Source organism: Phocoena phocoena, chromosome 1 (genome assembly GCF_963924675.1).
Source record: "Phocoena phocoena chromosome 1, mPhoPho1.1, whole genome shotgun sequence".
Classification (NCBI taxonomy): domain Eukaryota; kingdom Metazoa; phylum Chordata; class Mammalia; order Artiodactyla; family Phocoenidae; genus Phocoena; species Phocoena phocoena.
The window spans coordinates 183,315,031-183,342,061 of NC_089219.1; the positions used below are offsets into that span (position 1 = coordinate 183,315,031).

General features: G+C 36.3%; 1 protein-coding gene across 1 annotated transcript in view; it reads left to right on the plus strand.

The window, feature by feature from the left end:
- Positions 1–22,315, plus strand: part of PTPRC (protein tyrosine phosphatase receptor type C) — a 122,148-nt gene extending 99,833 nt beyond the window's left edge. Inside the window, exons 19-34 of the mRNA XM_065871958.1 lie at positions 51–160; positions 718–808; positions 900–976; positions 5,499–5,535; positions 5,633–5,730; positions 6,454–6,579; positions 8,292–8,449; positions 8,663–8,798; positions 10,691–10,840; positions 13,897–13,987; positions 15,219–15,352; positions 16,398–16,532; positions 18,141–18,263; positions 18,487–18,665; positions 20,181–20,316; positions 22,040–22,315. Coding sequence (XP_065728030.1) covers positions 51–160; positions 718–808; positions 900–976; positions 5,499–5,535; positions 5,633–5,730; positions 6,454–6,579; positions 8,292–8,449; positions 8,663–8,798; positions 10,691–10,840; positions 13,897–13,987; positions 15,219–15,352; positions 16,398–16,532; positions 18,141–18,263; positions 18,487–18,665; positions 20,181–20,316; positions 22,040–22,315 — 2,057 coding nt within the window. The remainder of the gene's footprint in view (positions 1–50; positions 161–717; positions 809–899; positions 977–5,498; positions 5,536–5,632; positions 5,731–6,453; positions 6,580–8,291; positions 8,450–8,662; positions 8,799–10,690; positions 10,841–13,896; positions 13,988–15,218; positions 15,353–16,397; positions 16,533–18,140; positions 18,264–18,486; positions 18,666–20,180; positions 20,317–22,039) is intronic.
- The last annotated feature ends 4,716 nt before the right edge of the window (positions 22,316–27,031 follow it).

Here is a 27,031-nt window from a genome sequence, read left to right on the forward strand (position 1 = left end):
AGGGAAAGAGAGACATTAACACTAGTTGTGAATCTTTACTACGTTTAAAGATGATGAGAAGCAACTGATGAACGTGGAGCCCATCCATGCAGATGTTTTGTTGGAAACTTACAAGAGAAAGATCGCTGATGAAGGGAGGCTCTTCCTGGCTGAATTCCAGGTGTGTGCTCTTCTCGATACGTGATGAGAAAGTTTACTCTGTTATCAACGTAATTCACCTTAAATGTATTGTATAACCATTTGCCTCGATAGTTTATCCCACATAATAGTGCAATGGAGTCAAAGCAGCTTTTTATTATCAGATATTTGCAGACCAGAATATCATCATCATAAAACTAGTCAACATTTCAAGATAATGCTGCTTCATTGTATGAATACTAGTTATGAAGCTGTATCTCGAAACGTATTTGGCTGATTTTGTCCTTTTGCTCTAGGTAATCATCCAAGTGTGTTTTTCAGTGAATTTTAAAGTGGCAGAGCAATAACTGCTAAATTTGCTCTCTTTCATGGGATTTATTTTCCAAGTAGCCTATCATTCATTTTTCTTAGAGAGTGTTTTTTGCATAATTCCTAATAATATTCATTTATTACCATATGCAACTTGTTCATCGGTGTAAAGGAAATACGTTCCAAGAGGTGTCATTTGTTCAAAAGGATAAGTGGCAAGGGGAAATGGTTTTTCTTGAATGTGACCCAAAGGATCTTTGTGTCTTTCAGAGCATTCCGAGGGTATTTGGCAAGTTTTCTATCAAGGATGCTCGAAAACCCTTTAACCAGAATAAAAACCGCTACGTTGACATCCTTCCTTGTAAGTGCTCATCGAGAACTGGATTTCCATACATTTGGGCTACTTGATTATTCATGATTTCACTTATTTAATATTTCTTTTCTTTGAACAGATGATTATAACCGTGTTGAACTCTCTGACATAAATGGAGAGGCAGGGTCCAACTATATCAATGCCAGCTATATTGATGTGAGTAAAAAGTGCATAACAGCCAGATGGTTTTATATCTTCATCATTTTGTCTCTGACTATTTTCATTCTTCTGGTATCTATGCATTCCGTTCAGCTCCTTCTTTGCCATGGCAAATTTTTATTTGTTTAAATTTTTTATTTTTAAAAAGTTTTATTGGAATATAGTTGATTTACACTGTTGTGTTAGTTTCAGGTGTACAGCAGAGTGAATCAGTTATACATATATCCTCTCATGGAAAATTTTTAGAAATATTATTTGAAATGATTTGAAGGAAGATCATAAATGCCATTGATATAAACAACAAAATCACTAATATTTGCAAGAATAGTTATTTATTATTTGTTATTGGTGCTAAGTAATATAGGTTTTTTCTTTCCAAACAGAATGATAACTAAGAATTAAAATACTCTTGTACCTGTTATACGCTGGATATTATCTAAATTATCTATGTGTGTATTTCTCATAAGAGCCCCGTCTTTGCCCCTCACCATAGAGGATAGGACTGGGAGGCTCTGATTAATTTGGTACTTTTGCCCTTTTCTTATTTATTTATTTATTAATTTTTGTTTTTAGTAAATTTATTTATTTATTATTTTTGGCTGTGTTGGGTCTTCGTTGCTGCACGCGGGCATTCTCTAGTTGCGGCGAGCGGGGGCTACTCTTCGTTGCGGTGTGTGGGCTTCTCACTGCGGTGGCTTCTCTTGTTGTGGAGCACAGGCTCTAGGCACGTGGGCTTCAGTAGCTGTGGCTCACGGGCTCAGTAGTTGTGGCTCACAGGTTCTAGAGCCCAGGCTCAGTAGTTGTGGCTCACGGGCTTATTTGCTCCGCGGCATGTGGGATCTTCCCGCACCAGGGCTCGAACCCGTGTCCCATGCAATGGCAGGCGGATTCTTAACCACTGTGCCATCAGGGAAGTCCCTGCCCTTTTTCAATTAGTAACAGTATGAGGATATAGTGCATGGTTAATTTATCTAAAATGTTTAAAAATGTAATTTATTAAACAATTGTTCAGTAAGTAATGCATCACACGAATTAAAAAAAAAAAAAAAAGCAGTATAAAAACACAGAGAGACTTAAAAACAATTCCTCCCACCCAATCCACCATTTACCCAGTGCCTCCACTTACCTTAAAAGGTAACCTCTATGTTGTTTCCTATTTATCCAGCGGGAGTTTTTTAATACACAAACAAGAAAACAGCAACATTTGTTACCCCCTCCTTTCTCCAAAAATGTTAAGGTAATATTCACGCTGTTCTGTATAATGCGTCATTTACTTAAAACATATATCTTGGATACATAAAATATCACTGTAAAAAGCAGGGAATGGCAAGCTTTCTCTGTAAGAGACCAGATAACAAATATTTGGGGTTTTGCCGGACATACCATCTCTGCCACAGCTACTCAGCTCTGAAGCCCAGTGACTACACTTCTATAAACAATACCTAATGTGGCTGTTCCGAAAAACAAACTGCATTTACAAAATCAGGCCATGCTGATTTGACCCACAGGCTGTAGGTTGCTGGCTCTGAACACCGAACATTTCTACATCTTTCTTTAATATTTTTAGAGTAATTCTTGGCATAGCTGCATTATGAGGTATTTAATCAGTTCCTATAGTAACAAGCGTTAAATATGGTTTCTAATCTACTATTACAAACAATGGTTTAATGAATAATCTTGACTCATGTTACTTCTCAATGAGTTTCAGCATATCTGTAGGATAAATTCCTCAAAGAAGAACTGCCAGCTCAAAGGGAATATGCATTTGTAATTTTAAAAGACATTTCCAAATAGTCCTCCACTGGGGTTGTACCCAGATGTGTTCCACCAGCAAAGTATGAGTGTTTATTTCTACACAGACTGCCAAAACAGTGACTATCAAAAATTGTTTTTGACAATCAAACAGTTGACAAACTGTCTCATACTATCATCCATGCTGGTTTATAAGGTAATTTCAAATTTTTCTCAAAGAAAAAACAATTGAAATTGAGGTTTGGTTTGTTTGTTCTGATCTACATGATTATATAAGCTTTCACAAACTTTCAGTGAAGAAAGTAAAATGTTCAAATTCTATCTATCTATTCATTTATTTATTTAGACAGTGTATTAATTCCCCAGAGTGGACATAACAAAACATCACAAACTGAGTGACTTAAAACAACAAAGATGTGTTATCTCACAGTTCTGGAGGCTGGAGGTCTGAAATTAAGGTGTGAGCAGAGACATGCTTCCTCTGAAGGGTCTGGGGGAAAATCCTTCCTTGCCTCTTCCAGCTTATAGTGGTTCCTGGCCATCCTTGGTGTTTCTTGGCTGGTAGCTGTATCACCCTGTTCTGTGCCTCTGTCAACACATGGCCTCCTTCCCTGTGTGTCTGTGTCACTGTGTGTCCTTTCTCTTATAAAAGACACCAGTCGCTGGATTTAGAGCCCATCTTCACCCAGTATGACCTCATCTTCCACAAAGACCCTATTTCCAAATAAGGTGACATTCTGAGATTCTGAGTGGACATGAGTTTTTTGGGGAACATTATTCAGTCCACTACACACAATTTATGTAAAATTATAGAATAATGAAAAAAACCTTTTTACTTGAATCGTTCATGAAACAAGCAACTTCTGTGTCCTTTTGTGAGATAACTGATGATTTTCCAGAGCAAAATTCTTGACATTAATGATTATGATGACTGTATAATAATAATAATACAATTTATTATACATTTGCTATTTATCAGTCATGAATTTAAGTGCTTTACATATATTGATTCAATGAACTCTCACAACAACTCTGAAGTGTTCCCAATTTTGCTAGTAGAAGCAAAGCTAGGATGTTTTTTTCTCAAGCATTCTGTCTGGAGACAGCCCTCTAACCTGTACAATGTCCTACTTCCCATCAACTTTGTTTGATGCATAAGAGTTTTTGTAGGGAGGTTGGGATTGACATATATACACTAATATGTATAAAATAGATAACTAATAAGAACCTGCTGTATTAAAAAAAAGAAAAGAACACACCCTCTCATCATACACAAAAATAAACTCAAATTGGCTTAAAGACTTAAACATAAGACATGACATCAAAAACTCCTTTAAGGGAGCATAGGCAAAACATTCTCTGACATAAATCATACCAATGTTTTCTTAGGTCAGTCTCCCAAGGCAGTAGAAATAAAAACAAATCAACAAAAAAACTACAAAAAAAGAGTTGTTATATTTTTGTTTCATGTTGTCCCTGTAAATTCTATCCCAAGCAACACATACCTCTTGCCCTGACATGTGCTCTTGGTATCCACAATGCAATTTCTTGTTCTTATGATATTCAAAAGGCTTGTTTACAGTGGCAACTAACACTTTCAAATGTGAGGTCATAGTCCAAAAATAATTACTAAGACTGTGTCATAATTTTGGCCTCTATTTTAACTGATTCTGTAGGTGACCACTGCAGGCCTTCACAATTAACGTTGAACAAATTTATTTGTGTATAGTGTCTTTTCCAAACAATAACTTGTTCTTCAAAGTAAAGTCATTAAGAGCAGATTTTATAAGGATTTAGACAGTCTCTAGGGAAAAAAACCTTATATTTTGTGTTCAAATAAATATGGTAATTACAGTATCGAGTTACACTTACTTTTCTCCAGCAGACCTGGGAGCTCATGGAAAAAATATGTCTCCAGATTTTAGATAGGTACTTGACAGACTGTAGCCACTCAATGAATACTTGTTGAATAAATGAATGTATGAATAATACTATATCATGAGATAGAAGTTTCAAGAAGTTACTAAAATTAATCATGGATTATTGTGGCCCACGTGACTGAATTTCATCTAAGGGCAAAGGTTATCTCTCTGAAGGGCTTTTCTGATCACTGAGGTAAGTCTGAGGAGTAGGAGATAATTTGAAAGAAACTAGCACAGTGTCTCACCTGTCTCTATTCCTTCTTTGCCTTGGTAACCAGAGTGGAGAAAGCAGACATTGTAGGTAATAAAATGAAAGTTATTGTATCTCTTATCTAGAGTGGCAGAAAAGGATTCTAGGGAATCAGCGGTATATCCCAGCACTCGTTAAGAGGTAGAAGTATGGGGCTAACCTCAGGAAGATTTATTGAAAGAAATTGAGTAAAAATCCCCAAAGTATCTCTATGGCTGGTAAGGAGGTTTGAATTCTGGCAGATGGTGCTATAAAGGTTGGCAGGATCTAAAATATAGGAGTGCCTGTATTATGCTTATAAATTGCTGCACCTTCCCACATGAAGATAAAGTCTATCTAGCTTTAAAAATTGTTTAGGGTATAGAGCAAAGACCCATGAAGGTCATGAATATTGTTTGTAAATGGTGACTAACATATTTGACACAGTTAACTGCCATTGAGTTAGTAAATCCCCCCTTTTAATTTGAAACTGCCCAGGGAAATACACAACCAAGAAATGGCAGATCTAAGGCAACTGCCCTATCTCATACTTTTACATGTAAATATATAACTGAGCGCTCAGTAAATGATATACCTCTGTGTGTGTTTTGAACAGGGTTTCAAAGAACCCAGGAAATACATTGCTGCACAAGGTAATTTCTCTGAGAGTCCAACATTCTTTTTGAAAAATTGTTTTATTGCACTTTTAAGGAGATATTTCTTACCAGTTTTTATTTGTTTACCCCCTAGGTCCCAGGGATGAAACTGTTGATGATTTCTGGAGGATGATCTGGGAACAGAAAGCCACGGTTATTGTCATGGTCACTCGATGTGAAGAAGGGAACAAGGTAAGGACCCAGAAGGTTCATAGGGTAAAGGTCCAGGACTCACAGGGTGGAGGCTGGATGTTAGGAAAAGAGAGTGTTGAATTGCATTTTGAAAAGTCACATATGTATGCGCTTGATGACAAAACAGATCATTCTCTGTCTGAATCAGTATAACACTTGATTTAAAATTTCATACTTGTAGAAAAATTAAATATGCACATATATAAATATTTGTATATAAGTATAACATTTAAATGTTTCTGCTTCATTGCTGGACTCCTATGTGATTCCTAGTTTGTTGCAGTATTATTTTAAGTTCAGTACACTTCTATGGGCTGATTTCACAAGTACTTTTTAATACTTGAAACACACAGACCTTGGGCAGATAGATGAAAATTCATGTAACGTGACTTTAGGAAGTGTGAAAGCCTCCCCATCCCCCAGCCTGAAATTAACCACACGCAACCACATCATTTCTGCTGACCACCAAGCACGTCCCCATTTAATATGCAGCTAAGCCTGGGAAGATCATCCTTCTTCTGCTGGGTCGTATGAAGGAAATACTTCAGGGCACTTAATGGGAAATGGAATACTTTCCAAGCATCACAGTTTACAGGAGACTATAAAAATGTCTTGAGACTTTCAAAGAATACATTTTTGTTTCTTTTGTTTTACAAAGAATGCTTAATAAACAAATCCATTTACATGAAAAACTGGAATCATTAATGATTTTTTAAAATATAGAACAAGTGTGCATTATACTGGCCATTGATGGAAGAGGGCAGCCGGGTTTTTGGAGATGTGATTGTAGAGATCAATGAGCACAAAAGATGCCCGGATTACATCATTCAGAAGTTGACCATTGCAAATGTGAGTTTGCTTTATGACATAATTTTAATTTTCATACTGTTTGTCTAAAAATATAATTATGGAATATTAAATGTGAGACATTGAAATATATCTGGAAAATTATTTTTTAATGAACTGCAGGAGGAAGAGTTGGGTTAGAACAACAATACAAGCCAACAGGGTCAAGTTAAGTCACTAGTGAAAATAGTGTTTGTCCACATCACATCAAAAGTGTTTATAACGCTGTGACCCTTGAAGTATAAAGAGCTCATCAATTGTGTTAAATGAATGACTGCATTATTGAATTAATGATAAAATGGTCCCTCGTCTCAATGGGTTTATTACCATTATGGAAAATATATACAAATGGCACAGAGACTACTGTAAGAAGTCTAAAGTTCTAACTCTGTAGGTGAGATAAAATGTTTAGTTCCGAAAAGAAAATTGTCAGTGTGGCCTTAAATAATAGTTAAAATGGTGGTCTTCTCACATATTATATGATTCTGTTCATATGAAAAGTCTACAATAGTCAAATTTATAGAGATAAAAAGTTGGTTAGTGATTGCTTGGGACTGAGGTGGGTGGAGCAGGAATAGAGGTGACTGCTAATCTGTACGGGTTTCTTTTGGGGAGGTCCTGAAAATGCCCTATAATTAGACAGTGGTGACGATTTACAACTCTGTGAATATAATGAAAACATTTACACTTTAAAGAAATGTGAAAATATCTTAATAAAGATGTCAAAAAATGGAAGTCTTTATAGATAAGGTTGAAATTTTCTCTGAATTCCATTTATGGCAGGTTTTCTCAGTAATCTAAATTGTATTTCCATATGATCCAGATACATTTTGTGAAAGAAAAAAATATCAGTTGCCTATTTCTCCCAAGGCCTCCTAAGGCCCTGTGGCATCATTAACAACTATGCCCTTGGAAGGCTGTGGAACAATCCCACCAGTGGTTCATGGCCAAAGACATGATGTACTAAAGCCAAGAATGTAGAAGCCAATACCATCCTGGTTATGTTGATTAGTCTGCCATTACTATTCTTCATTAAGTCAGTTATCTCCTATCTGAAAATTAAAACCAACCAAGTTTGTTTGTTTGTTTCTTCCATTATCTAAATGTAGGTAGTTCTTCTTCATACTTGGTCAGAGAATTATGAATTATGTATCTTCTAGTGCTTACCTTGAAACTGGGAGAAACATGAGCTGTAATCTGGAGCTGACTCTCCTGAGTTCTCTCTCTACAGTCGAACTGACACTTCTAATATGAGAAATATAGCATTAATCATATAATTAATCAGCTTTCTTCATATGACAATAATCCTGTTTGTCTTCCTACCAAGCAGAAGTATTTCAAACAGCTGTGAGAATGGCTTTTACTTTGTATCTTTTCACACCCACCCACCAATCCCCTTGTTTTGTGTTTTATTGTTGTTATTTTGTTTGTTTGTTTGTTTTTGGCTTGGCAGCATGAAAGTCCCTAGTGGTTTCAGCTACACTTAACCATAGGTTACTTACCTTCCTGGGAAGTAATTGCTTACTGGTTGGTGCATGCCAGTCCTGTGTGATGTCTCAATTCCTAGTTATTCATTGGAAAGGAAAATGTAATCATGAATGAAAAATAACTTGCACGAGGAGTCTTTTGTACTTTTCCTCCCTTCCACTTACTTATGTCCCATAGTTTGCTCTGAGAAAAAAATCATCTAAAAAAAAATATTATCCCCTGGCTAGAGAAAAGAAAAAGCAACTGGGAGAGCAGTGACCCACATTCAGTTCACCAGCTGGCCAGACCATGGGGTCCCCGAAGACCCTCACCTGCTCCTCAAGCTGCGCAGGAGAGTGAACGCTTTCAGCAACTTCTTCAGTGGCCCTGTCGTGGTGCACTGCAGGTAAATAAAGACCTCCACCAAAAGCACAATGGCTGTTCAAATTTTCACTCCTCGGGGTGTTAGGGCCACCCTCCCCTTTGGCAATTGCTACTTTGAGAAACAATCTATGAGGAGAAACTGACATTGTTTTCCCTGCTTCACCCTTGCTGGCTTTTCCATTCATTTTCCTGCTGTGATCGATCATACCTTCAACCTTTTCATTTGTTTTGTCAGTGCTGGTGTTGGACGCACAGGCACCTATATTGGAATTGATGCCATGTTAGAAGGCCTGGAGGCAGAGAGCAAGGTGGATGTCTATGGCTATGTCGTCAAGCTAAGGCGACAGAGGTGCCTGATGGTTCAGGTGGAGGTATGTTCCAGGCCACAGTCACTATCCTCACTTATGCCTTTTGGCTTAAATCTTTTTGTGGTGGGAGTAGAGATCTTAAAGGAAATCCAAATTCTTCTCAACCTCGAACAGTGGGTGAAAATTGTTTTCTTTTAATTTCCTGAAAAATAAAGCACCAATTGCAGTCAGAAGCATTTTGCATTAGTGGCTGAGAGTACTGTGGAAGGAGGATGACTATAAAATGTATTTAAAAAAAATAATGAGGGGCTTCCCTGGTGGTGCAGTGGTTGAGAGTCCGCCTCCCAATGCAGGGGACACGGGTTCGTGCCCCGGTCCGGGAAGATCCCACATGCCGCAGAGCGGCTGGGCCCGTGAGCCATGGCTGCTGAGCCTGTGCATCCGGAGCCTGTGCTCCGCAATGGGAGAGGCCACAACAGTGAGAGGCCCACGTATCGCAAAAAAATAAAAAATAAAAAATAATAATAATGAAATAGCACTTACACATATCAGATTGGGAAAAATTTTAAAATACCAAAACCCAGTTTGGCAGCATCTCATAAAGTTAAAACTGGGGAGACAAGAATAGGACGGTACAGTGGTTAAGAGCCTGGTTTGGGGAACTAGATGTAGTAGTTTCAAATCGTGCTTGTTATTCTTAATACTGTGCACCATTTTACCAATGTTTAATGTCCCTGTGCCTCAGGTAAGTCATATGTAAAATGGAGATAATGATAGTATTTACCTTACAGAGTTAAGACACAAAGGGTAACCCAAGTAAGCACTTAGACAAGCCCCTGGAAGATGCATGTAGTCAGTAATTGTAAACAATGGTTATTATCAAAATTGTCTGCATTTGACCCAGCAATTCTACATGTATGCATATAACCGAGAGAAGCATTTGCAAATGTGTGCAACTAGAAACATGTTCAAGAATGTTCATTGTGTTCAGCATTGTTAGAATAACAAAAACATGGAAAACCTTAACTATATATCAATATGGGAATGAGCAAACAGAATGTGGACATATGGACCCTTTGTAAACACATGCTCTGCTGTGATTGACAGGATAATCTAGGTCTGTAGCTCTCTGTGTAGGTAGATGCTCAGATGAAAACAATGAGTGAATATAGTCACCAGATGAAACGTATACAATTCAATTTATGTCATTGTTAAGAAAGGACACAAAAACGTACAATGTTATAAACACATAGATATTAGTGTAGGAGTATAAAAACAGATTGTACACGAGAAAAAAAAAAGAAATTATTTCCTGTGGAAAAACACAATAGAGTGGAAGGATGTTACAGCCAAACTCAGGGGACTAGAGGTGGTGTTAAAGTGGCTTGAATTTTATCAGAAAGATGTCATTTATTTAAAAATGGTGGATTCAAATATGATAAAAGGTTAGGGTTGTTAAATATGGGTTTGGCCTATTGTGCTTTATAGAACAATTTTCTCTATTAAAAGCTTCTAGGAAACTCTTTTAAAAAATATGTTCTATGGAATATCAGCCTGCTTTTTTCTTTCTCAGATATAGTGTGAAACTTATTATAGTTTTATATATTAGTAATTTAACTTACTGACTCAATACTAGTCACAGAAGGAAGTAACAGATAATGTTTTTTAACTGTTAGGAATGAGATATAAGTTATGCCCTACCTTGTAGATGTCTCATCTATTTACCAAGCTATTTTTTTTTTCTGGAAAAAAACAATCTGGGATGGAATTTGCTTATATCCCATAGAACCATGAGAGCTAACTTCCAGATTATTTAAATGTTACAGATATCAGTTTTCTTCTCCATACATTGTCTCCATATGAGCAAAATTATGGGAATGTAGAATTTATTTAAATGTGATTGATAGGACTTTAAGTTATCAATTAATTATCTATATTCTTCCCTGAAATTGTAGGCACAGTACATCTTGATCCATCAGGCCTTGGTGGAATACAATCAGTTTGGGGAAACAGAAGTGAGCTTGTCTGAGTTACATTCATATCTGTCTAACATGAAGAAAAGAGATCCACCCAGTGAGCCTTCCCCACTGGAGGCTGAATTCCAGGTAACAATAGTGAGAACAAGAGCACCATTACAGATAACTTGAACCTCTGTCTCTTTTCCAGTGCTGTCCTATGTACTTGACATAGTTCTTGTATTTGGGCTTTGCCATAAAATGGAGCACAGATGAGAGAACAAAGACACGCAGAGTTTAAGAGAAATGTCTGAAAGCACACAGCTATTCCGTAGGAAACTTGTTTAAACCAAGAAATCTGATTCTACAGCCAACATTTTAACCATTTTTCATTAAGCTGGTATAAAATAAAGTGTCAGAATAATAGCATATGGCCACAAAATTGGCCCACCAAAGGCAATGTAGCATCTCACCTTTAAAAATTACATCTGGTTTTGGTTTGTAAAGGAAATAGTTAGAGGAGTTTATGACTACTTAGGAACATGAACTGGCTGGAGCTGGTAGACAGAAACTAAGATAAATATGTGTGTCCTAACCTATTTATCAGGGAGTTACTCTGAAAACTAACCTAGGATGTAGCTTACTGTGATTTCAGAGAGTTGGCATCTCTATCTCCAAATTGCTCAGTTGTCAAAAAAATGTTTTGTAACTTTTCTCTTTCACCTATGATTTTCAGTTTATTGAATCTTTCCGTAAACTACCAAACTGGTCAATTCAGAGAGTTTCACAGCAAGACCAGGAATGTGCTTTTAATCAGATGCAGAATCGTTTAATGTTTTGGATCAGAGTGGGGCTGGGGTGGGAGTGGGGCTTGAGATAGTCACCGTGATGGACCAGCTAGTAGGCTACTGGCATGGTCTTCGATAGAGGGGTGTTTTCTTATTCTTGCCCTTTTAGCTGATAAATTGACCACCTTTGATACACTAACCCCACTATACTGCATATAGACAGACACTGTTTAAAACACTTATACATTTAATTTAAACATTCATATGTAAAGTTACTTAAAAAACGGTAAATTCTTTGGCTGAACAAATATGATTGAGTCTGTGCTCTGTACTGAGTACAATTCTAGGCACAAGAATCAAAGTGATTTGTATGTGGACGTGGGGAGTGGGTGTGATCCAGACAGGTAGTGACCACAGATCTCATAGAAACAGTGAAATTATTCCATCTAAGCAGAAAGGGAGACAGAAAATGAGGGTAGAGATGGAGGTTGGTTGGTAGATTAGTGACGGGAAGTTGAGGCAGTTCTTGTCTAATTGCCTTATTTTTCTCAAGAGAATACGAAGTAAGATCATTGGTTGGGAGTTTAGGGAGACAGAAGTGAGTAGGGCAAAGAAGGGCTTATGCTTGAGAAAGAGAAAAGCATATGAAATAGTTCTATCAAAGTAGGAAAGCAATCTCCAAGGCAAAGGTGGTAGGGGTGCCAGAATTATCGGATCATTTGAAATTTATGGTCATGAAATTAAAGAGAACCAGTCGGTTTTTTGTTTTGTTTTGTTTTTGTTTCCTACAGTAACATTGGGGTTAGAGCTGTGTATAGTTGGGTTAAACCCATCTAGAATTTTTTAAAGTGAATAATTGAAAGTTGGGAGGCAAAGGCACTAAGGGTGTTTGCAAATGAATGATACAGTGTGGATAATAAAGAGCATATTGGCCACAGAAAGACATGAGGGAAAAAAAGAAAGGAGTAAAAACAATATGATAAAGGTTTTGATAGGATTGCAGATTGCTGGATTGGAGGTACTAAAATAAATTACTGGGAAGAATAGAGGTAATTTTCCATAGGAAGGATGGTTGAAGTCATAACTTTTAAAGTGATGCAATCTTTGGAATGAAACCTACCTACAAAAGTGGAGTGGGGAATGTGGATGGCTGAAGAGAGGAGGAAAATTATAGGAGGTGAAGAGGTTAAGAAATGAAGAGGCTGGAGTGTGATTTGAAACAAGTTTCCATATTTAGTTTGAAAGAAGGCACCATAGTTTTCGAAACATTTATATATAATACATATTCACACATACCTATATATACACAAACATATATGTGTATAATGTGTGTGTATAATCTTCCTGAACTTTGTATGATGAGCTCTCTCAGTTTAGGTTATTCATCCACTTGACAAATATTTATTTAAGTTATTTATTGGGAAGAAAATGCTGCAGGCAGGGAGATCTTCCGGTAGAGACTGACCTGTAAACAGATATCTAAAGGGCGAGTAGAGGTTAGCAGAGTGAGAAAAAGGGACAAGGAGAGTCCAGGTAGAAAACACACCTGAGAATTTGCTAAGAGTTAAAGGACAGCTTAGCCCCTTCCAAGACTGGGGGAAGTAGGTTTGGCTGCAGTGCAGGGGGTCCCAGCAGGAGGTGAGGCTGCAGAGACAGTCAAGGGCATCTCCTGACAGGCTTTCTGTGCTGTACACATGCTGAATCCTTCCTAACAAAGATGGGAAGCTGCCAAAAACCTGAGGGGGGACCTGCTCTGTTTTGTGTTTTAGAAGGATTAGAGCAAGTGAGATTGAAGATAAAGAGGCCAGTGAAAAAACTGCTGATGTTTTCAAGTAAGAAGTGAAAGCAGATTGGACTAAGTAGGAAGAGAGAAAAGCGGAAGGATTTGAGAGCTCCAACCGGAGAAATGATAGGTCTTGCCAACTGATTGATTAGCTATCGCGAGGGAGAGGGAAAGAGTCTGGAGGGCTTAAAGAAATGAGGTATTGATTATTTGAAACGTGAGCCTAGTCTTCGGCAAATGCTTCATCTAGAGAATTTACTTTGGATCATTTAAAATAATTTACCATTGCTTTTGCAATATGGAGAATAATCAACATCTATGCGTTGCTTTCAACTTATACAAGAATAAACCATACTATTTTGCTATCCAGCACCTCTTAACCGGGAAACATATTCTGTTATATAATTGTATACGTTCAAATTTGCCATGTCAAAGTACTTAATACCTGAGCAATTATAAAGAAAAATTCAGAGGCAAACTTAAAAATTGTGCCCTTAGGGAACGTATGCACATTTCACAAAACCTGGTGAAATTCTTTTCTTAGGGAGCATCTTACGCTACAATAATAAACTAAGCCAATACATAAATTTTTAAAGGAGTTTCCTTTCTGTTTTTTCTTTTTTTTTTCCCCTCAGAGACTTCCTTCATATAGGAGCTGGAGGACACAGCACACTGGGAATCAAGAAGAAAATAAGAGTAAAAACAGGAATTCTAACGTCATTCCATGTATGCAGCTTATTTTATTTTTTGTATCAGACAAAGTGAAGCTCTCTTTTGAATTTGTTTAATGTGAGACACACACACAAACCATTTGGAAGCAAGTTTTCAACATTTGCTTGACAGTAGAGAATAGTTATAGGCTATTTGAATTTTAGTTGTAGCAAATACATTGAACCCCAAACATTTACAATGGACTTCGGAGGACAGACAATATTCCATGTTTTCTTTGTACCAATTAGTTCAGAAATGGGTTTTCAGAAAGACGTAACCTCTGAAGCTGGGGGACAAAAGCCAAGTCCTCTTTACCAGTTTTCTCTCATCTTCAGTTTATTGCAGTTATTTACTCCAGGGTAATAGCTAAATAGCAAAATTACATCCTTTTGTTCCCTTTACGTTTTCTGTTTATCCCTTCCTTACACCAAGGAGGTTATAAGTAGATGGGAAATATACTATAAATCATCAAATTTAACAGATCAAAATAAGCATCATTTTCAAGACTTGAATTTTGCTACTTAAGTATATTGATAGGACCATACCTGGTACAACTATAATTTTATTCAGTTGCCTACACTAAAACTAGCATGGAGAAAATATAACCCAAGGTAATAAGCTGGACAACCAAATAAATTGGATCAATGCATGGCTGACCTAGTTAATTACTGAAGAGGTCCTTATGAATATAGTTTAAAATATGGAATTGATGGTGCTGTAGCTAATCAGATCATTTGATCAGGTTATTATAAATGAAAGAAATTGAGAAACAGTGAGAAATTATGGACTAAATACTTTTCTTGTTGAAAAAATTATCTGAGATACCCATTGAATTAAGATTGTTAATTGAATGTTAATATGATGTAATTGAGAAATCAGGTTTTTACTTAAGCTATGTATTTTATTAACACATATGTATTTTTAAAACTTTTATCCATCAGCCTGATGATATTCCATGGAAAACTAAAGTATATATATCAAAGATTGCATAATCGTATGGAACATTATGACATAGAGTTATGGTCTATATTTTTTCCTGGAACTTTCTTGGGATCTTCTTTCTATTAGACTTTTAAAAAATAATTTGTTAATCAATAAAAGTGGAGCAGGATCTCATTCCTTGTAGATCAATACATGGACATCATGTAATCTGTCACTTCTAAGTGACTTTCTAATTTCCACATGTTGATCAAGCAGAGATTAGGGGCCTTTAAAGGAAGACTGACTGCTACTTTGTTTTGCATAGATGACTTTAACAGAGTGACACTTAAGCATGAACTGGAGATGAGCAAGGAGAGTGAGCACGACTCAGATGAGTCCTCTGACGATGACAGTGACTCGGAAGAGATGGGCAAATACATCAATGCCTCCTTTGTAATGGTAGGTCCTTATGCTTCCAAAACCCAAGGTCCGACGCTAAAAAATATATGTGATTCTATAAAAGAATGATGAGCTTGACCATAGCTATGTATTGATTGACATGAGAATTTCCACTTTTAATGCTATATCTTAACTTATTGCAAGACTCAGATGTTAAAACCTAATGAGTCGATACAGAACAAAACAATGCTATTAGTTACAGTTTATGACAAACATGACTATAATATAATTTGAAAAATAATGACATTTCAGCAAAAGCAAGTATTTGAAAATGTTTATACTCACTCATATACCCAAATTGTAAGCAAACCTAAATTTGCATATTTTTATAGTTAAAGGCTTTTCATTCCGATTTTCTGAATATTTAAATGAGTCTGTGTCACATACCTTTATTTTGGATACACTGAGAATTCAAACAAGGAACTTTTAGTAATTCAGTAAATACTTTTTGCATGTACACTAAGTTGAATTTATTTCTTTTCCCAGTTTTCTTAAAATATCGATATGTATTCATAGACTATTAATTATAAGATAGCAGAATATATAAACATAAATTAGAGGCATGATGAAGATAACTTGAAATGCTTATGCTTTTTTTTCTTTTTACCATCACATTAAGCTTTCCAGTAGAAAAAATGGTATATTGGGAAGGAAAAATTGTTAGTTTCCTAAAATAATATCTTCCAAACTTGATTTCACACTGTTAGTCAGGTATTATCATTAACTAAGTAAATATCTTATATATACATATCACATTGTTTTTTGGACCTAAGAATCTTTTTTTTCTCACTTTTTAAAAATTAAAGTATAGTTGCTTTACCATGTCATGTTAATTTCTGCTGTACAGCAAAGTGATTCAGATATATATATAATGTTTTTTTATATGCTTTTCCACTATGGTTTATCACAGGATTGGACCTAAGCATCTTAATATTAGGTAACAGCATTGATATCAAATTAAGTGCACTTTCAAATGGTTACTTTAAACATGCACTGTTCGCTCTCCAGCACTAGTAACTAAGTCTCACCTTTATTTTTTTTAAAGAGCTATTGGAAACCTGAAGTGATGATTGCAGCTCAGGGACCACTGAAAGAGACCATTGGTGACTTTTGGCAAATGATATTCCAAAGAAAAGTCAAGGTGATTGTTATGCTGACAGAGCTAAAGAATGGAGACCAGGTTTGTACTTTTAAGAAGCTTTTAAGTCTTTCTGTCCTAAAATCTGATTCTTCATTCTTGGATTACTTACTTGATTGCTATACCTGAGTCCTTTTGATCCCTCTGTCACACAATTCCATTTGTTCATTCTCCCCGTTTTCCATCTGAGCGCTGGCCTCCAAAGTTTTGCATTCGGGTTCTGACCCTCTCTCCTGTTAGCCCCTCACCAGCCCTGCCTACTGCTCACAGATCATATAAGGCACAGCAATCCCAGTGCCACCCTCTGCTAAAAACAACAAACAGTCACATTTTCCTTTTTTTTTTATCAGGATAGAAACCAAACTCCTCAGTCTGGTATTTATGACCCTCAATAATCGAGCCCTATGTATCTTTCCATTTTCCTCATATGTTTATGTTTTCCATACTTTCCACCTTGGGCAAGTAGATTTACTGACTGAATCTTAACATATCATTTGTGTTCTCATCATTGACTTGATTTCCTGACATTCCATGTATCTAAATATGCCTTCTCTTCCCATTTTGATCCCATTCTTCTAGAACGATAAAACTCTGGAAAATGTTTCTAAATCCTGTCTTCTTTATATCCATGTAATATTTATTGTCATACAATTCTATAGCTGGAGGTGAACCTGAGATCTAATTTGATCTTCTGCCTAATGCCTGTTACATGTATTTGAGCCTTTCCGAATACCTCAAGTTATCAAAATTTACCTGGCAGTACATCTTAGTTTTGGCACCTAACACATTATCTGACATATGTTAAAGCTTATTTAATAAATATTCTCATAAGTACGCATTATACTATATGCCTTCTTTTTCTCTCTCTCTTTTCCCTATGTACCCTTGTACATAGAAAATTGTTTTTTTTTAATCTTTCTGTTTTTTCTTTTTTAAAAAAGAAATCTATGTTCAGATTTTCAATGTGGAATTCTAGCAATCTTTTCCTTCATCTAAATTGAGAAAGTCAGGAAATGGAACGGGAGTGTGGGCAGGAATACCTATCATGGTCAGCAACTGTGGGACTGTAGTTGGTGGGAAACCATTTGAGGAAGGAGGAAATACCTTTGTGATCCACCTGTTCTTCAATCTGACCCTTTCCTTGGATATTCAATCAACTGATATAGACAAGATAGAGACAAAGCTCCAAGAGGTGTAACCTCCTTCCCCAAGGACCCCTGGAGGAACAGAAAGACTTAAGTTATTGCAGGGGTCATGAACAACGTCTGGTCAATCCATCCATTTTGAAAAGGTGATGGTAAGGGCATGGAAGGAAGGGAAAAACAAATCTGAGATCTACACCAGGGATGGCAGAGCCGTTCCTGTGGTGCCCTGGCCACCTTGGCTATCCCTAGGTTCCCTTGATTTGCACAAGGCAACACCATGTATTTGTTGAATGGATGTCCAACATACTTCAAATAGATTTTAGATCTTTATGATTAAGATTCAATTTTAGAGCACAAGTTGTAATTTCAAATTTAATAGAACAGAGGGAAGAAAAGAGAAAAAGGACAGGGATAGAGCAAAGACAGAGAGAGGTACTCTGAGTGCATTTAAAAACAAACAGAACCCTTGGGCAGATGATGTTGAATCATGTTCTTTCTTCTCTAGGAAGCCTGTTCTCAGTACTGGGAGGAAGGAAAGCAAACATATGGAGACGTAGAAGTTCATATGAAGGACACCAATAAATCTTCAGCCTATACCATCCGTGCATTTGAACTGAGACATTCCAAGGTATACAAACAATTTCAGGAGTATGTATCTTTGGGGTAATTGATCTGGTTGAAAAACTAATATAAACCATTCTATGAACACAAAGCAACTCTCTCTATAATGTTCTCAGAATAAAAAATTTAAATGATTTAAATGAAAGTAACTGTGAGGAAAACATGACTATCAACTTATCAGATGGGCTGAGCTTCACTCGAGTTTATGTTCCCTTCCCTTCTGGTTTTAGAGGAAAGATCCACGAACTGTGTTCCAGTACCAATTCAATAACTGGAATGGGGAAGAGCTGCCCGTGGAGCCCAAAGAATTAATCTTAATGATTCAGAGTCTCAAACAGAAACTTCCCAAGAAGAATTCCACTGAAGGGAATAAGTTTCACAGGAATGTGCCTCTCCTCATTCACTGCAGGTGGGTGGGATTTGATGGGATGTGCTCTAAAAATCAGCATCCTTCTTGACCTCTTGGTTTGCACCTTCTGTTAAATTCTATTTCTCCTAACAGATAAAAATGCATGACTGCAGTGGAAGCCTCTTAGGGAGTCAGACACTCTCTCCCATGTGCTCCCACAGCATAACTATTATAGAAATACAGTAGAAATAATTATATTTTAGTGCAATGTTGTTAGGCTGTGAACCTGGAATGTCACATGTCCTGAATGAATGGAAGGATGCAAGGACAGACGGATGGATGGATGTTGCATTTTATTTCTGCCTAAGTGCATTGAGCCACGCTATTAGGCGTCAGTAAAATCCAGAAGACTGAATGCTTTGCCTCCAATAAACATATCTTAAGCAATTTATTAAACTGAAATCTCAATGTTTAGCAGCTTCGATTTGAAACCCATCACCTGACTCTCTAAATGGACCCCAAAGGCAAAGATTTTAATAATATCCATAATAATACTTGATTTGATTAACTTCTGTTATGCAGACCCTTACTTTCATCTGTGATAGATATCCACCTTAAATAAGAGATATTGAAAGAAGGGTGTATGATATAAAATGTTTGCATAAAAAATGGTTAAGTAAATTAGAAATGAAAAATAGTAAAGTAAAATGAGAAATGTAAATCTAGCAAAGGGCTTTTAGAATTTTTGAGAACCTTCATTATTATTATTAGAATTGTATATGCTATAATCAGGACCTTAGACAGATATTACTTTTTGGCATTTATTTCAGTGTTCAAAGGTAAAACTTACATGGAAAGAAAAATAAGACGGGAAGTTTAGGCTTTAAAACTGTATGTGTTTCTTAGGGAATGGCTGAATACCTACTATATGTTCCTTGTTATGTACAATAAATAAAGTTCTGCTATTAACATATTCTTTAAATTGAATTTTTATTATAATCTAACATACCTCTCACAGCTTGGTAAGTAATCTGGTTGCCCTCTTTTTAATAAATAACTTCACTAGGTATCATTTTTCTATTGGTGCAGAAGTGTTAACATTTGTAAAAAGCACTGGAGAGGCAGAAGAGAGGAGAAAAAGCATGTGGTTTAGTAATTTACAAAATATCAGGTCCAGTATTTCTGGTTTCATCAGTTTCTAGCCATGACTTTATCTTCCCTAAATCTCAGTATCCTCATCTGTCTGGCGGATATTATGATATTTGTCTTAACAACTTCAGATGTAAATTAAAGTGCATTATAATTGGTAAAGTACTAATAGAAGAAAGTATATTTTTAAAGCTTACGACAAATATTTTTTTTAACTAAATGACTATTATATTCCCAAATTGAAAAAGTTTGCATAAAACATACACTTAGCAGAAAAGTTTTGTTCTTAAGATATTGGAATAAAATAATTACAGTAAACATGAAGTGGAAGCATGTATTCTTGTCTCTCTCTTTCAATTTTTATTCCAATGTCACTTTCTCCATATAATGTAGAATTTTTTTTTAATCTATTTCTTTCTTTTTTAGAGATGGATCTCAGCAAACAGGAATATTTTGTGCTTTGTTAAATCTCTTGGAAAGTGCAGAAACAGAAGAAGTGATAGATGTTTTTCAAGCAGTAAAATCTCTACGCAAAGCTAGGCCGGGAATGGTTCCCACATTTGTAAGTATACCTCATCATTGTTTTTTGTTTTTTTTTTGCTGTACGCGGGCCTCTCACTGTTGTGGCCTCTCCCGTTGTGGAGCACAGGCTCCGGATGCGCAGGCTCAGCGGCCATGGCTCACGGGTCCAGCCGCTCCGCGGCATGTGGGATCTTCCCGGACCGGGACGCGAACGCGTGTCGCCTGCATCGGCAGGCGGACTCTCAACCACTGCGCCACCAGGGAAGCCCTGTCATCATTGCTTTTAACATGTTTTGCATTTTTATTTTGACGATTTCTTCTCTCTCCTTCCCTTCCCTCCCCTCCCCCTCTTCTGATCCTCTCCTTTCCATTACTTCTTTTCTATTTACTTTTCTAGTCTTCTCTTTTAAATTCCATTTTACATGATAATTCACATTGAATTATTATTAGTATAAATAAGAGACCTAATTGGAGTTTGCCAACACTTTGTGGTGGTGGTTCTTGAAGAACATGTTTTTAAAAGCTCATGGATTCCCTCAGTTCCCCCACTTTTAATCCTGTATCCATTTGTGTTGCTGTGTAGCAAACCACCCCAAAATTTAGAAACTGAAAAAAAAAAAACGTTTATTATAATTCAATAATATGTTTGATCAGCTGAAGATTTCTGCTGATCACATTAGGCTTAGCCAGCCTGGACCAGGCTCACGGATATGTGTGCTGTCGCTGATGTGTCCACGGCGATTTGACTTTGTCCAAAAGGACCTTGACTGCCACTAGGCTGGCAGTTAGCTGGCGTTTAGCTGTGGCAATAGGGATGAGTGGATCCCCTGTCTCTCCTCATCCAGAAGCCTAGCCCGACACATTCCCATAAAGGCAGCAGGGTTCCTAGGGGCAGAGTGAGACCACTTGGATCCCAGGCTTGGGACTGGAACATGCCTTCCTCTGCATTTTATTATCTGAACAAGTCACAGGCCAGCTCAGGTGTAGGGCATGGGGTCATAGACCCAACCTTTGTCCAAAGGGCCTGCAAAGTCACCTTGCAAAGAGGTGTGGATACAGAGAGGATAATGGGTGAGCATTGTCATAATCAATCTAAGCTGTGTCCTCTGTAAGTGGTAGTGACCACAGATGATGGTCTGGGATTTAGTAACAAAGTAAACTTAACTACTCACTCAAATATAGGCAGCTTTTACTTATGTATGACCTTGAGCTTACATGTATTGATGTTAAAAGTATATTGAGTGCCTGCTACGTGTTTTGCCATTAAGAGACTCATTGTTTAGTGTGAGGAAGAGGCAGACATTTATTAAACAATGTAGTAAGTGAAATGACAGAGAAACTATTAGAAGAATATGAATGAGGGCACTGAATTTAACCCAAGGGGATCAGATTGGCTTCCTGAAGCAGGTGACTCCTGATCTGATGCTAAATGATATGTAGGCATGAACCAAGAGGGTGGGCACCAAAAATGGCTTCCTTTGCAAAAGTTTAGGAATGAGACACCCCACACAGCCTGCAAGGGGGCCGAACACCAGTCTGGTATGGCTACAAGGCAAATTCTGAAGATTGCCCTGCAGTCAGTCCTTTAGAACTGTAAGGAGGGTGAACCATTTAAAATGTTCTTTTTTATGAAAACACATGAGAATTGTTTTCTGATACCCAGGTCTTGCCCAAGTAAACGATTAAGTCTTGCTAATTTTCATCTGATGTAAAAATAATGACATAAACCTTTTATGTAATTCCTTCCTTCTTCCCTTTATTAGGAGCAATATCAATTCCTGTATGACATCATTGCTAGCATCTGCCCTGCCCAGAATGGGCAGGTGAAGAAAAACAACCAACAAGAAGATAAAATTGAATTTGATAATGAAGTGGACAAAGCGAAGCAGGATGCTAACTGTGTGAGTCCACCTGGTGCCCTGGATAAGACTCCTGAAGGAAATAAAGAGGATGAAAGTTCTAAACCCACAAGTGGCCCTGAGGGGCCAGAACATTCTGCCAATGGTCCAGCGAGTCCAGTTTTAACTCAAAGTGCATAGGAAAAGGCAAACATGGGGCAACCCAAAACCTCACATTAAATGTTATTTCTATTTTTCTAGAACTAGAAAGGCAAAGTAGATATACAATGGATTAATGAAGGGCATGGACAAATATTTGTGGGAAGTTTCTATTTTACAACTGTAGAAAAATATTTAAGACAGTTTAGCTGAAGCATTTTGTACAGTCTTATACTTATTTTAAATTTTATCCATCATTCGGCAAAAAACAACTTCTTTGTAGTCTGTGTGTGTGTGTGTGCGTGTGCGTGTATGTGAGAGGCAGACAGGCAGACAGAAACAAAGAGGCAGAGAAAGAGAGAGAGAGAGAGAGGATGATTTCAAGTAAATCTAAATGCTCTTGAGAAACTTTGCTTTTTTTTTTTTTTAAGAAACATAACATTTTATACGGAAAATATTAACTTTGCTCAAAGGTTGTATTTTTTTAAATCATAAATTGTGTGTGAGCTCTGTGTAAGAATAACATGTACATTTCTAGAATGACCTCAAGATGGCCTCCTTGTTCTACTGAAATATATCTTATAATTTACTATGTTACTTCTAGAAATAGACATAAGATAGTAGGTGTGTATAGTTACTATAAGAAAGTTAACTAAATTAACATTTGGAAATCTTATATTCCATATGCTAGCATTTAGTACAATATCTCAAGCTTATTTAATCTAATTTAAAATTTCAGGAAAACCTATCTTGTCATCTTCATATAGTGTTTACGATTTTGCAACATGGATTGTTCTCTGTATAATATGTGAAATTCATTGCTTGATACTTTTGACCCAAAATTATGTTTGTTACAATTGAACTTAAATAAACATCTTTAAACAAGGAATTTGCATTCAATCCTTAGGACAAAAATGGAGTCATGCAAATGTAGTTGTTCTAAATGTTTACATACAAAGCCTAACATAGCTATTTTTATGGAATAAGACATTGATATGAGATATATAATATTGCATATGAATATTTTTCATGGTAAAATTTTTCCTTGCCTTTCACTGAAGTGCATTTACTTTGAATTTCTCAAATGTTTATACTGCTTTTATCAGGAATTGATAACAACAACAATGAAATTCAATCATTATCTTTTCTTGTACATAAGTGTTCACATGTTCATATATGAATTATGTAAGCAGATATTGAAATACAGACTTATGCAATTAACATTTGTAGAATAACTCTATGTTTTATTTTTTAAAGATATATAGTCTAATAATTGCTGGGATCTAGAAAAAATTCAAGAAAAGGTAATAAACAAAACTTTTATTGAATTTGCATCAGTTTATTACATTAGTCACACACTGCCTCTAAGTTAGCTTGGTTCTCTATATCTTCACCTCTAGCTTGGTTCTCTATATCTTCACTCTCCTGATTGAGTTTAAATATCTCAACAATACATCATCAATTGTTTTCCATTCAACTCACATTTGTCTTGTGTTCATCCTTCTAATTCTTTTATTATACACACAAAATTAGCAATAAGTCTTTACATTATTATATAGTACCTTGCCATTAACATATTAAAAGAAGTGAATTTTAGAATGAAGCAATATTTTCTAACTTACATTGTTTACTTATATCTCTTTACTTACTAATGAAAAAAAGGGAGATTAGGAATCATGAGCTACGAGCTCCAGAAAGAAAGAAAACTTGTTTTCATTTCTCTCATTACTCATTCAAACAATGTGCATCAGTTTCTCCAACGGAAACTTGATCAGTCACCATTTACTAGACAATGTAGTTAAAATCTAGAGTTCTCAAATTCAGTAGACTAGCGTCACATATGTCTATTTTTTCTGTGAACTGCTTCAAAATGCAAACAGCAAAAGTTCTAAAGTTTAAAAAAATTTTTATTTAAATATAGTGGATTTACAATGTTGTGTTAGTTTCAGGTGTGTACAGCAAATATATATATCTTTTTCAGATTCTTTTCCCTTATAGGTTATTACAAGATATTGAGTATAGTTCCCTGTGCTATACAGTAGGTCCTTGTTTATCTATTTTATGTAGAGTAGTGTGTATATGTTAATCCCAAACTCCTAATTTATCCCTCTCCCCACCTTTAAAAGTTCTAAATTTTAAATAATCTACAAGTAAAGTTTTTATTTAGAGGTTTCAGCTGCAAATGACATCTTCAAATGTGGATGTTGTGTGTTTTAAATGTTTGTTTGCCACTGGAGTTTATCTTTTTGAGAAGACACAAAATAAATACTTAGATAATAGAGCAATGATAATTTCTTTCAGTTTAACAGGAGCAAGCTAGAAACATTTTTTTCTTCTGTACGTGAGAAGTTGTAATAAAGGAAGTGCTGGAGGCCGGTCAGAAGGTCCATTACTCTGTGAGAATATGTATCACTCAGAAGTTGGAGTCCATTGCGTTAGAAAGTGGAATCATATGTCTATGATTTTTATCTTAAAAAATAAAATAATATGTGAATTATAGATCCATGTCTATGACTACAGTTTACATTCCTAGGGAATCTGTCATGTTATATAAAAAATTCAATTTATAAAGCTTGGCACTGCCATTAGTAATGCCAAGACCTAGTCAGAAAAATTAAGCAAAAAGTTCCAACTTAATAAAAGCTGGTCCATTTTAGGGATAAGGCTTGGATTCCATTATATATTTATTAGACAGAAAGAGACTATGTTATGTTTCTTTTAGAGTTTGTTTATTTTATTTCTGGTACCAGAATTTATTGGGAGTAAAAGATATAAATACTCAGTATTCTCAAAATTCAGCTCCCAAGACATTAATATTTTACATATGACAAATGAATATTTGCAGAAAAAAATATACATTTTAATATCTCTCTGCAATGGTAAAACTGTATGAAGTTATTAGCAAAATGTCTTTGCAATGATAACTTTTAAAATGTAAGCTTTTAGCTTTTACTCAGAACTCTAATACTTATACAGTGATATTTCCATATCTATTTTTGCTCTTTTCCTGCTAAAACACTGAATATGAAGTTTATTAGTTCTTATAACTAACTAGGACTGATCTTAATTTTTAATTTACACTGGAGATTTGTTATAAAATGTTCTCATAGCAGTATATTAAGTTTAAGTAAGTGAGTGGTAATTGCCCTGGCTAATTGCAACATGTTTCTTGTTATGAAGACCTTCGAAATGCACAACTTAAAAGAATATCTGTTCAAATGAATAGAAAAGGCTGTGCTTTCGTCCTCTTATACAGATTTTACAGTTGGAAGGATCTGAATTTTCTTCAAAGAGACAAGTTCAAGATTGGGATTTTTTCATTTCCTATTTCGGGTGAAAAGATTTATTCTGCTAAAGGTCCATTTTCTGTAATCGTTCTTTTGTAAACCTCTTTACATTTCTCTTTACATTTTCTCGTATCAATACTAACCCAATCAAAGGGTATACAACCTGTATCATTTCTTTCTTTTCTTTTCTTTTTCTTTAATGAATTTATTTATTTATGTTTGGCTGCCTTGGGTCTTCGTTGTTGTGCGGGGGCTTTCTCTAGTTGCGGCGAGCGGGGGCTACTCTTTGTTGCAGTGCGCGGGCTTCTCACTGCGGTGGCTTCTTTTGTTGTAGCGCACGGGCTCTAGGCATGTGGGATCGGGAGTTGTGGCTTGCGGGCTCTAGAGCGCAGGCTCAGTAGTTGTGGCGCACGGGCTTAGTTGCTCCGCGGCATGTGGGATCTTCCTGGACCGGGGCTCAAACCCGTGTCAGCAGATTCTTAACCACTTGAGCCACCAGGGAAGTCCCTGTATCATTTCTTAATAAATAAAAATACTATTACTATAATAACTAACATCTATTGAGGCATAATTCATGCCAGGCATTTTATTTATTTTATCTGCATTTGTTTCTCAAGACAAATTTTGTACTCTTATATCTCTATTTTATAGATGAGGAAGTGAGTCTTGGAAAAGTTTGGTGCCTGGCATCTTCCAACACATCTGGTAAGTGAAAGACTCAGGATTTGCACCAGCTCTTCCTGGCACCATAGGCTGTGTTTATAACCTTCTGCTCTTCTGCCTTCCTGAGTATCAACTTTGTTCATGTGTTTTGAAAAATTAGTGGAAAAAATAGTCTAAACTTATTTTCTGTCTTTTCTTTATCCCGTGATTAAAAACAAAAACAAAACCACGTGTAATATAGGCTCTCAACAACGCTGTATGATGTAGTAAGCTTAGCTGAACTCACAACATTGAAGTTATTTTACAAAAATAAACACACTCTTAAACATCCTTGGGGAAGGATTTTTCCCATAATGCATATAAACGAAGATCACCTCATCACCAAAGTGAGTGTCAGGAAATAAAACCCAACAATAAATCACAAATGTCATTGTTCCATTGTCTCTCAGTTTGGTAATCAGAACATGTTCTTACTGTTTAGATCACATTTCAGTATGTTTGTCAGAGCACCCATCTATCAGATTTTGAAACACGTTAACAGGGCACCATAAAATGCAAACCACATTTATGGAGCGTATGACTCCTCTCTCTCTAGTGAGTGAGTCCAAGGGAGCTCAGTTCTTCTGATGTAGCTGTCCCCAAACTTAGGATGCCAGGGACCTGGAAGTGGACTATCCATGTAAAAGAACACAGGCATTTCTCTCTAGAAAAAGCAGGGCTTTCTTGACTCATATGCACATTTTTACCTTAGTAAAAGTGGGAGCTCTGGGATATTATGTTTAATTTTCCAGGAAAGGAGAACTTGTTG